The 11,201-nt window shown below is 37.6% G+C and overlaps 1 protein-coding gene across 1 annotated transcript in view; it reads left to right on the top strand.

Annotated features, from left to right (window-relative positions):
• Positions 1-2,878: 2,878 nt before the first annotated feature.
• Positions 2,879-11,201, top strand: part of LRCH3 (leucine rich repeats and calponin homology domain containing 3) — a gene marked incomplete at its 5' end in the record, with an annotated part of 31,118 nt that continues 22,795 nt past the window's right edge. The window contains 7 exons of the mRNA XM_029087326.1: positions 2,879-3,023; positions 4,288-4,414; positions 5,188-5,293; positions 5,465-5,601; positions 6,562-6,671; positions 9,276-9,369; positions 10,250-10,370. Of these exons, the coding sequence (XP_028943159.1) occupies positions 2,879-3,023; positions 4,288-4,414; positions 5,188-5,293; positions 5,465-5,601; positions 6,562-6,671; positions 9,276-9,369; positions 10,250-10,370 (840 nt within the window). The remainder of the gene's footprint in view (positions 3,024-4,287; positions 4,415-5,187; positions 5,294-5,464; positions 5,602-6,561; positions 6,672-9,275; positions 9,370-10,249; positions 10,371-11,201) is intronic.

Below are 11,201 nucleotides of genomic sequence, written 5' to 3'. Positions count from 1 at the left end.
ATTTCAGTGATTACAAATGCCATGATTGGCTGCACTTACTAGAAATTTTTCAGGATACATAATTTTTACTCGTGTTGGGACAGTGTGTATGTTTGGAAATCACTCTTCTGTTAATGTTTTACAACAGTGTTGGCACAGGGGAGGTCGCATTGATGATGTCTCAGGTTTGGATATCGCATGGTTGCATAGATTTAGTGCTATTACTCTGCTTTAAATCAGCTGCAGCTGTACAACCTGGAGGAGGAGGGAAGGGTTGGAGTTTGCTGTCATTTTCACTAAAACATTAATGAGAATGAAATTATTTAAGTAATGCAGAGGAGACCCTAGGACAGACTAGTGTGTTATTGGAGACAGCTTGTGCAAAATAAGTGTCAATTGCATAAATCTCCTTGAAAAGGTATGCTGTGTGCCTACAAGATATACACAGATGTTTTACTGCCTCCTTCACTTTCTACAGATTCTTCATCAGGTTCTGCTCAGTCCAGTTCATTCACTCTCTCTACTTAGGCTGGAGTTTGGCGAGTGCTTTAAATCAGAAAAAGTAATCCCTGCCCCCAGAACAAAGGACTCTGCTGCCTGCACCATCATCTTCCCTGGTGTTGGTATAGGGTTTGTAGGGCTGTGTGCTGAGGTGATCAGGAAAACTGTTCTGTTCCATTCTCATCAGTTTCCCACAAACTGACAATAGGAAGGGCCTGGGACAAGCAGCAGAGGCAAGAGAACTCTGGGCTCCACAGTAGCCTGGTGCAGGATCCATCACCGTGGTCGGTCTTTGCATTTGGGACATTTATCTGATGTTTTATCTGGAGTATGGTAAGGTCAGGAGGTTTATGGAAGACAACACTTAGAGAAGTGTCTTTAGCAATCTGCAAGTGAAGGATTTTCCTCACTCTTAGCAGGGAAACAAAAAAAGGGGGAGGGCCAAGATTGTCCTCTTTCATAAAAAATAGAAAAGGAGGGCAAAGATCTAGAACTGTTTTCTGTCATAAGGCAATTAAAGAATCGTAGATATGCAGTGCAAGCTTAGTGCTGATGAATTCTGTTGTTTTGTAGTTTTAGCTGCCATTATTAGAGCTGGTCAGAAATGTCCATTTGAAAATGCTGGGTTTTCAAAGTCAAGTTCAGACAAATTTAAGCTGAGGTCATGTTTGAGGCTGAGACAAGCTGGAAAGAAGCACTTAGTATGATTTTTTATCATTTTTTTTTTATATTTTTTTAATACTCATTACTTAACAGACAGGGAGTTTCTTTATGTTCCCCGTTACCTTTTTATATTGGCAGATTAGAACTTTCCATTATTTTCTTATCTGTGTGCACCCTGCAACATCTGCTGAACTTTATATCCATGGTAGCCAGTGCTGCAGTGAGCTTCAGTCATAGCTCTCTGTAGACTGGATAACACAGTTCCTTTCCACTTGTACATTAAAGTGCATCTGGACATTTTTCTCCACAAAGTTTTTCATAGTGCTTCTGAGAGTGAGATTTTTGATGACTGATTATTTATCGGTAGTAGCTCACGACTTGTTCTAAGCATTGAGATAGACCTAGAGTCAGTTCCAGCTGCACTCAGGGTGACCTCTTTTCCTTGTGCAGAAGTTACTATGTCAGTTTATTGTGTATGTTTTGGAGTGGGAGCTTTTATCTTATGCTGATGAGGAGAAATTGATATCCAAAACAAATAAAGATAATAGCAGTTAAATTTGGATCTATTTTGTTTTAATCATTCAGGACACCAATTCAGGTTAGGTGGGTTTTTATAGTGAATGTCTACCCTCCCTTAAAAATTTAAAGGTGAAGTGTCAGTTTATTAAACAGGCAGTATCTGTATAGGAACTCCCTGCTGATGCAAGGTGCTCTTGCTTTGAGCATGACTCCTGTCAGAAGTGAGAGCTGGGTATGTTAGGAAGCTGTTAGTGTGTGTTTGTGAGAACTGTCCTTTGGCATTTATAAGCAAGAGGTTTCCTTGACCTTTAAAGAAAAAATAACCCTTTGCAACTGCATTATTTATCACCATGCAGCTTTTACTCTTGAAGGAGAGTAATACTGATGGGTATTTTACACATGTAGACTCATAATTTGAACTAGCTAAGGAAGAATATTGATTCTTCAAATACAAACATTTGGTAGTAGTTTTGGTTAAACTTTTGTCTCTTGCCAAGCAAGGAATGGATGATCACAAAGAAACAGCAAACCTTACTGCTAGCAGCAAGGAGGGCATTTCTCTGCAGCTTGGAAGGCCCTTTGTTGAAAATCCTTCCGCTGCCTGGTTGAGATTAGAGGCTTGAACTGGTATCCCTCTGAAGGAGGGAATGCTTTGGCCAGCGTATAGAAGACTTGTCTAAGGTGTGTGCCTCATGTTTCCCCTCTTGGAACTGTTACCTATAAATATGTGTGTATCTATATAAAGTATATATTTTAGACCAGAAATATGAAGCTGAGATTTCCATGGGCAGAGAGTACCTTACCAGGGGGCTGCAAGGAAAGAACTTTCTGATTCTTTTCATTACAGCACTGCCCACCCAATACCAATTCCATAATCTAAAGATGGTCCTGGAACAGAGATTTGAAGCTGGGTTTTCAGCACCTTGAACTAGCTTCCTCTAAGCATAAGGCAGTTTGGGATATGAAAGCGTGACTATGAAAGGAATGTTGCATCTATCTCTCTTTTTCTCATTGTGGTTGTAAGACTTTAAAATATGTTGATTTATTTTGTGAAGTGAGAGTCACTTCATAATCTTGAAAATTTTACAGGCAGGACAGCAAAATTGATTCCTGTCCAGCTGTTCCCACTGTGTGCTGGTGAATATACAGACAATACTTGTCCTCCTGTAGTTTTAAGATAGTTTTACTGAATGTTTCTTTTTTTCCCTCCCTTCAGATTTCTCACGGAACAGACTGTCAGAGCTTCCAGCAGAAGCATGTCACTTTGTCTCCCTTGAGAGTCTTAATTTGTACCAGAATTGCATTCGATACATCCCAGAGGCTGTGTTGAACTTACAGGCTTTAACATTTCTAAATATCAGGTAATGATTGTCTTAGAAATTTGCTTTAGCATCAATAGTTTAGGTTTATAAATTTTGATGCATCCATAAGTAACACTAACACAGTGTGTAGTCATTACATTGTTATGTTGTATGTCATTAAATCAGAGCAACCTGAACCAACCTTACTCACTTGTGTGGATCAGGGAATGTGAGGATTAAGCAGCAACTTGTAGAAGGTAATTGCTGCAATTTAGCCTATTGATGAAATTCAACTGTGTATAGTGTCCTCCGTTCGTAGGTCTTTGAAGAGGTGTAGAAAGTTCCTCACCACAAATTGGCAGTGATATCAGTTGGGCTGTTTCCTTCTGGTGTTATACTTTTGCCAATTTAGTATGCTTATGTTGCTTTATTTTTTTAATCAATGGTGAGAATTGTAGGAATAGGATATGAATCAGATATGGGTTTCCTATTGCTATGATCTCTGGTAAGTGCAGTCCAATTCTTATCCTTTTAAAAGCTGCTGTTAATTCACCTACTTCTCAGAAATTTTTTTGTTTTTATAGTAGGGGAATCTGGGTTTCAAGTATGAAATAACACAGCAGCATATTTTGTCGTCAACCCCTGATCAAAGCCTTAGTTAAGATCCTAATAACTTTCTTTCTAATCATTCAGTCACTGCTTCTTGCTGTGTTTTATTTTTAAAAGGAATCTTTCTGTTTTACAATCCATTCTTATTCTGCCTGATTGTCATCTAGTGTTATGCTCCAGTCATATGACCTCATATTTGCTTTAATAGTAGTTTATCATGAAATGTCCAAGACTGTGTTTTGGAATAGTGAAATCCATCATACCGAGATTCTTGATCCACATGACTTACTGAATATTTAGAGTATAATTCTAATTGAGTAAGTATTGACTTTCTCTGTGGCATTTTGTATGTGCTGACCTGCATACTAACTATCCAAAAAAAAAGGCTTTTGCACTCTGTTCAAACATACTCATTTGGGACAGGAGGTGGCCAGTTACCAGAAGCATCTGAAAGAGCATGGAAATATCTATTCCCCAGCACCAGGTTCAAAAGCATCCGAGCAGGCTTGGTACTGGATATTCAGTTTGTTCACACATGACCAGATAAAGCAAGTAATGAAGAAAGACTTAATGGAACTACTTCTACAGTAATTATATAAAACCTGAGATGATCATCTAAATGGAGTGTTCTTTTTGTATGTGTGTTTCATTGCATTAAGATGTGAGGTGATTTCTCATTAGAGTTCTGATGATTTTTTTCTTTCTGTCCAAAAAGTCGAAACCAGCTTTCAACCTTGCCAGTGCACCTCTGTAGTCTGCCACTGAAGGTTTTGATAGCCAGTAACAATAAGTTGGTTTCAATACCTGAAGAAATTGGGCAGCTCAGACAGCTGACAGAGCTTGTAAGTATGCAGTTATTTTTTAACTATTACTGTTCAGTCTTTAATTTTTAACTGATGTGTTTAATAGGTTTGGATGTGCTTCAGAATAAATAACAATTTTTTTAAATGGATCAAACTAGTGCAGTAATTAGGATGCTATCTGGGCATGTGCAAGATTGAGACTCTGTTTCTCATTCTGCCGAGAACTTTGTGATTGTAAACCAGTCACTTGCATGCAGTAGCAAGTTACTTAAATATGCTCTGAGTCTAAGGACGATTTCTGTGTGCCATAGTATCTCCAACTGTGTTTTGACTTTGTATAGAGATGTTAGAAAAGAGTTTGAAATACTGTGAGATTTTAAAAGAAGTTTATATGGAGGAAAGATGCCTTGTACTAGAGAGCAAATAATCGTGTCAATTTAACTTAAATCTTCCCTGTTTTTGAAAGGAAGCCTGGATGGAATTAGAGCTATTGATGCATTTGTTTCTGGCAAAAAGCTTTCATATAGCAAGTTGCATTATCTCAAATAATATGAAATAAAATAATGTGAGTGAGAACTTCTACATCTGAATGCTTGATCTTGTAAAGTTTTTATTTCCCCATATATTTAAAATAAGACTAATGCTTCACATCAGCAATGAGATTTAATGAATACAAGGATCTGAGATGTTATGTAAACAGTTATGTATTTCAGTCCCTAAATAAAACACTACATATTATAATTAACAGAGGCTTACCAGTCAGTGGAGGTAATGTCAGAACCACTAACTCATTCTTTACTCTTGCTTTGTAGGATGTGAGCTGTAATGAAATACAGACAATACCTCCACAGATTGGCAATTTGGAATCCTTGAGGGACCTAAATGTCAGAAGAAATAATTTGGTGCGTTTACCTGAAGGTGAGTTAAAGTCTGTGAGATGTAACAGCAGAAACTTCAAGCACTTCTTTATTTTCAGTGCCTTTTTCTTCCCCCGAGAGCTAGAAGCAGTGTACTTACTATTTTGTAAAGCATGTATTTTTTTACTCTTGCTTTTAAATCTGCTGAATTGTGTTTATTTTTTATCTCCAGAGCTTGCTGAGTTGCCTCTAATTCGATTAGATTTCTCCTGCAATAAAATAACAACGATACCAGTTTGTTACAGGAACCTCAGACATCTGCAGACCATCATGTTAGAGAACAACCCTCTCCAGTCACCCCCTGCACAGGTAAACTGCAGCTACAAATTCAGATGACTAGTTCAACTAAAAAGGGCAGAACAAAGTTGAAAGCTGAAAGATCATATTGCAAACTTTATTTAAGAACAAGAGAACTTCAAATAAATTGTGTTGTCTAAAAGTGTTAAATACACAGGACAGCTTGAAAAATCCCTTTTTCTTCTCTTACATTACTGTATTAGTAGTCTCACCTATGGGATATTACCAAGAATTCCACTGTTAGCATTGTACTAATGTTACCTGAACATTTCTGCTTTCAGTGTAGGAGAGAGAAAGCTCTGTTAGGCAACACTGATTTTGTGCCACTCAAATATCAGTTTTGACTGAAGCCTCAGTGCTGCTGTGTGCTGGTTCACTGTGCAGCAGAGTGCTCAAATTGGCCCTGGAGGTAGAAACTGCAGTATAGTTACTGATTAATTTGATTTTTAATGTGGGTACATAAGCCCTTGAGTATTATAGATTGTACTGTGAGCTGGTGCTTCTGAGTCAAGAGTGGCACTTGCTAAGACCTGTAGTTTCAGTAGGGTTTTGCCTCCCTTTTGAAAGCAAGGACAGCTGTTATTGGCTTCATTCACTTGAAATTTGAGCTTCCTTTGGCAGTCTGCCACTGCCATTCAAAGCTGGGCATAGGTGGGATGCATCTCTTTTGATGCCAAGGGTATAAATTTTAGTGCTTGTAAATGCTTCTGTCTTCTTTGCATGATGAAATTCATCAACCAGCTGACAAAGTTGTGTGCAGACCAGATGTACTTGGAGGACTGCTTCCATTTGTCTGTCATGGGCATCCCATGGTGCTCCACTGTAGCTGTTTCTCTAGAATGCAGTGAGATTAGAAGATAAGATATGAATGTGCTCATTTATTACTCTCAACTACAGGTTAAATGTCTGTAGAGTACTTTGAAAATGTATTGTCCAATCATACTTATGTAATTATTTTTTTTTTTTTTAAAGATATGTATAAAAGGAAAAATTCACATATTTAAATACCTGAACATAGAAGCATGCAAGATAGCTCCAGACTTACCTGACTATGATAGGAGACCCATGGGATTTGGATCTTGGTAAGTTTGGCACAATCCAAGTTCCTAGTTTTGATAACATTGGGGAAAATTTTGTAAGTCATCTGAGTTTAAAAAAAAAAATAGATGCAAGTATTGTTCTTTGTTAAGTGCATTGATGGAGGTGGCTTTGAAGACTGTCCTTTGTGTTATCTCATGGTATTTAGAAGTATTCTAACAAAGTACCACTATGTAAGAAGTGAGGAGTGATTCAGAAGAATACTTGGGCAGCATCATATGAAAGGCAGTGTTAAGAGTCGATACACAGTAAGAAGAGAGTATTGGCATCTTCGTAGTACAGGGGTGTGCTCTCATGTTGTTACAGGTCTGTTCAGTTTATAAGATCTTAATATTTTCCACATACTTACTGAAGTATATCCCTGCTGTGATTTTTAACCTTTTGTACAGAATTTTATAACTGCTGTGCTCAAACCACAGGTGTGAATGCTGATCTCCACCCCATTAGTAAACTGTTATTCTTGGCAAGCTTTCACCTGGCCCTGTTCCTTAGCATTGTAACACAAATATTGGAACAGTCAGCCATATCAGCTGCTAAATTAAGATGTCTAGAGAAAAGCAGGAGATTTATTTCTGTTATATGGTATAAAAGAAAGGGAGTCAGTGAAGTGTGAAACTAAATATATACAAAAATTACCTCAGTCATCTCGGAAGGTGGTAATAAGGTGTGGAGGAATACATTGCTAAAGGATGTACCGCTGTCTTAGTAGCAATAAAACACAAATCAAAGGGCTCACAATAAATCATCATGAGTCAGATTTGTGAAGAAGAATTTACGTGAGGGACTGACAGAGTGATTCCTCATCCATGCTGAATGTCTTACATTTTTTTTCTAGATTAAGTCAACATATGAGCATTTTATGAGTGTCACTCAGTTTCCTGGAGTATAAGCTGTTGCAGAAGGTTTCTGCATAATACTGAGGATACTGCTCTGTTACTGAAAAGGCTTTAAATTATAATCTGTCATGATCTGTTTATCTCTAGCATAATTTGTTTATTTTTAAGAGAAATTCCAACAAAATCAGTGGCCCGTGTGTTTAGTGATTTATTGTTGTCTGTAGTTGTGTATTACTATAGAAGTTTTCAGTAATTGCTTTTGTGAAATTAGAAGAATTTATGTATTTTAATCATAGCTTGTAATTATGAATGTAAAAACAAGTGCAGAACAGATGAGAATGCTTTCTCTAGATTTGCTTCCAGATTCAACCGTATGAAATGAGCTTCAGCTCACTGTTGTTCTTCCTTTACCCTTATTTCTTGTTAGGGGTTTATTATGCAGATGATCTTTGTGTCCAAATGCAGGGGCCATAAAGGTGGAACTCTTGAATTAATCAAAAGTCCATACAGGTACAAGAGCTTGTCTTTTGGTGTACGTTTGCAGAATATAGATCTGCATAGAAGCAGATGTATAGCAAACCATTTCTCATCTGTAGCCCTCCATCCCTCCTCTTAGTTTTTTTGCTGTTTTATATCTATCTGAAAATTAAAATAGGCAAGGGTTATAGTCTGTCACTGTTCTGCAAAGTCCCCTGCACGCCTACGGTGCTGCATTAATGATAATAAGAATAGTAATTTGAAAATAAGTATTTCCTGAAAGAGGGATTTCAGAGGGAGCAACAACTTGAGAGCAGTAGCAGTGAGAAAATGACCTGCAATTCAGTTATGATGGGGTGAAGCAATTAGCTTCCTGAAATTCATTCTTCCTTGTGTATTATGTAGTAATTAGTGCTGCAGTTCTCCCTGGGGCATTGAGTGCCAGTAGGACAGTTGAGCCATTGTGAAATGCCATCTGCAGTGGATCAGACAAGTCCCGTTGTCTCTTTTACTGTAGCTATCTGCAGCAGTTGCCAGACTTGACATCTGTGATGGTGGTACTGCTGAATTATGTCGTTTCTGAGCCCAGAAGTTTAGAGAAGAACTGTATGGCTCTTTGGTTATGTGTATTGTAACACTAGGCACATGTCTAATGCCTTTGTCTAGACATGTCATTGACAAAGTTAGGCTTTGTACATGAAAACTGTACTTCTATTTTTATTATGAAGTATTTTAAATACAGCCCAGCTTACTGCACAGTTTCTTAGGTAGGAAATTGTGGTACAGAAGATACATTCTGTATACTTTTGTGTAGAAGCATTATATTCTCATACACCTTTGTTTGAGTAACTTTGCATGGGTTTGTGCTTACTTAGGAAAAAGTTTGTGGGACAGTGTTTTTCAACTGAAACACGAGAGTAATGGAAAATGAAAGTTTGGCTTGTTAAATGGTGAAATAAGATACGACTCTGCAGTTTGTAATTTCTGCTTGGGAAATGTTTGAAGTATAACTATATACTTTGGATCAGATTATCTGTTAAGATGCTAGGCAGTGGGCAGCAGACAGCTGACTGACAAGGACGTTTGCAGCTGTGAGCACGTGCCTCTTCGTGCCTCTTGTTCCATGTAGCAAATACAGTACGGTCCTTTCTAATATGCTGAGCTTGTGCACACACTGCAACTGTGCTTGGTAGTTTATTCTGCTTTTGTTCTGTAATAGCTGAGAAGCTTTTGGTGGTGTTTATACTACAGTAACTAAAACTGTGTGTTCAACAGCCATGAGGAACTCTATTCCGGTCGTCCATATGGTGCACTTGATTCTGGCTTCAATAGTGTGGACAGTGGAGACAAAAGATGGTCAGGGAATGAAGTAAGTGTTGCAGCTTTGTTTTTGTTGAGTGCAATATTGTACAGAAAGAACTAGTAAGTATATGTCTGGCAGCGTATGCAGTAGGTAACATGTATATGCAAGTGTGCAGGTTGCCTAGAGCCAAAATTACTTGTTTTATTGGGGAAAAACAAGCATAGTTATGTATGGGATGAACGCAAAGTTGGAAATAATAAGAGAAGTGTATAAAACAGTGCATGACAGTTGAATTTACTGGAGTATAAAGTATGAGAAAAAGAAGGTTCCTTACTGTAAAAAAAGCTTTTAGCTGTATGATGTTACAGTGTGTTGAATCAACTACAATTACTCATGAGTAGTTGTTTCAATAAAATAAATCTGAACATGAAAATTAAGCTTTAAACATGAGATGGAAATTTCATCATATTTCTTTGCAGTTTGTTTCAGATGTTAAAAAGAAAATCTGTTTGCCATTTAGAAGCAGGAAAATGGGATCACTTAGCGAGGAGACTGTCAATTATTCTTCCAAGGAAGAAGCTCCCTTTTCCTCTTGGGACAAATAGAAAAGGCAATAGGCAAGACATAGTGTTTCAGTGAGCTATGCTCCATACGCCTGCTTGCACTCCTAGCTTGGTTTTTGAGAGGGTTCTAGTATTTTCCATCCTGGGATGTTTTCAAGCACTTGCAGATATTGCAGAGCAAAACTGTAGGCAAACTGGGTTTTTTTAAGAGAGCTGAAATATATGGTTTTAAAAAATAATACTCTATAGCTGTATTTTTGCTTTAAGTTAGTATTTTGTAAGTGCAAAACAGACCAGTTGAAGTAAAACACAAATCAAGAGGTAGTAGCTTACAAAATGATGTTTCTGAAGTGTTTCTTGACTTCGCTCTTTGTTTCCTAAAGCCAACAGATGAGTTCTCAGATCTCCCTTTACGTGTGGCAGAGATCACTAAAGAACAGAGGCAGCGAAGAGAAAGTCAGTATCAAGAAAACCGAGGGAGCACAGTCATTACTAATGGTGGAGGTAAATATAGTGATCTTTGACTAACAATACTTAATGTCATCATTATTAAAGTTCCAGAATATTTGCTATAAATAGTAGGTTGTCTAAAGAGGAAAAAGAGAAAGGTCTAGGTGGAATTACACAAAAACACAGTGTAAACAGTATAAAAGCACTGTTGTATTAAGGATATTACAAGGCAAAAAAACAAATGGTATCAGAATTAGAATTATCTGGGAAAGATTGTCAGCTTCTGCATGTGTGATATATGTTAAAGTTTCCAAATACTTCAAACAGTATTTTGGGGTCTTGAATTTCGGTTCATGGAGTTTTGCTGCTTGAGCTACTGGGGAAAATTTAGAGCAGTAGTAAATTGTCAGTGCTCTTTGCCGACTGCTTCTGGAACAGGATGAGCAATTTTGTCAGGGAATTTCATATTTTCAAGTAGCAAAAGCGCCTCTTTCAGCAGTCTCGGATTTTAATCCAAACATGCAAGCTGTCTAGGAGGAACAGGTATTTGTGAGTGGCATTGCTTTTTTGCACCTTTGCAATTTGTTGTCCTGCAGTCTTATAGTAGCACCTTCATATTTGTTCAAGAGGTCATAGCACTTCCCATGTTTCTTGATCTCCACAGTCCTTCTCAATTTTAACTTCCAATTATCTGCTGCTACCACTGGCTCACAAGTCAGTCCTCTTCTTGTTTATATGTCCCAATTTCAGCATTCTTTCAGGTTTGCTTTTTTTAGTCATTCCCTTCTCCATTTTTTGCACTACTGTTTTATTAGATTTATCCCCATATACTTTGATTAATTTTTCTTTTTTGTCAGACCTTGTTTTCCGTTTCCCCAAATGGCT

This window comes from Antrostomus carolinensis, unplaced genomic scaffold (genome assembly GCF_000700745.2).
Source record: "Antrostomus carolinensis isolate BGI_N321 unplaced genomic scaffold, ASM70074v2 scaffold521, whole genome shotgun sequence".
NCBI lineage: Eukaryota > Metazoa > Chordata > Aves > Caprimulgiformes > Caprimulgidae > Antrostomus > Antrostomus carolinensis.
Note: the sequence above shows the minus strand (reverse complement) of the source record. Positions and strands in the feature narration are given on the sequence as shown.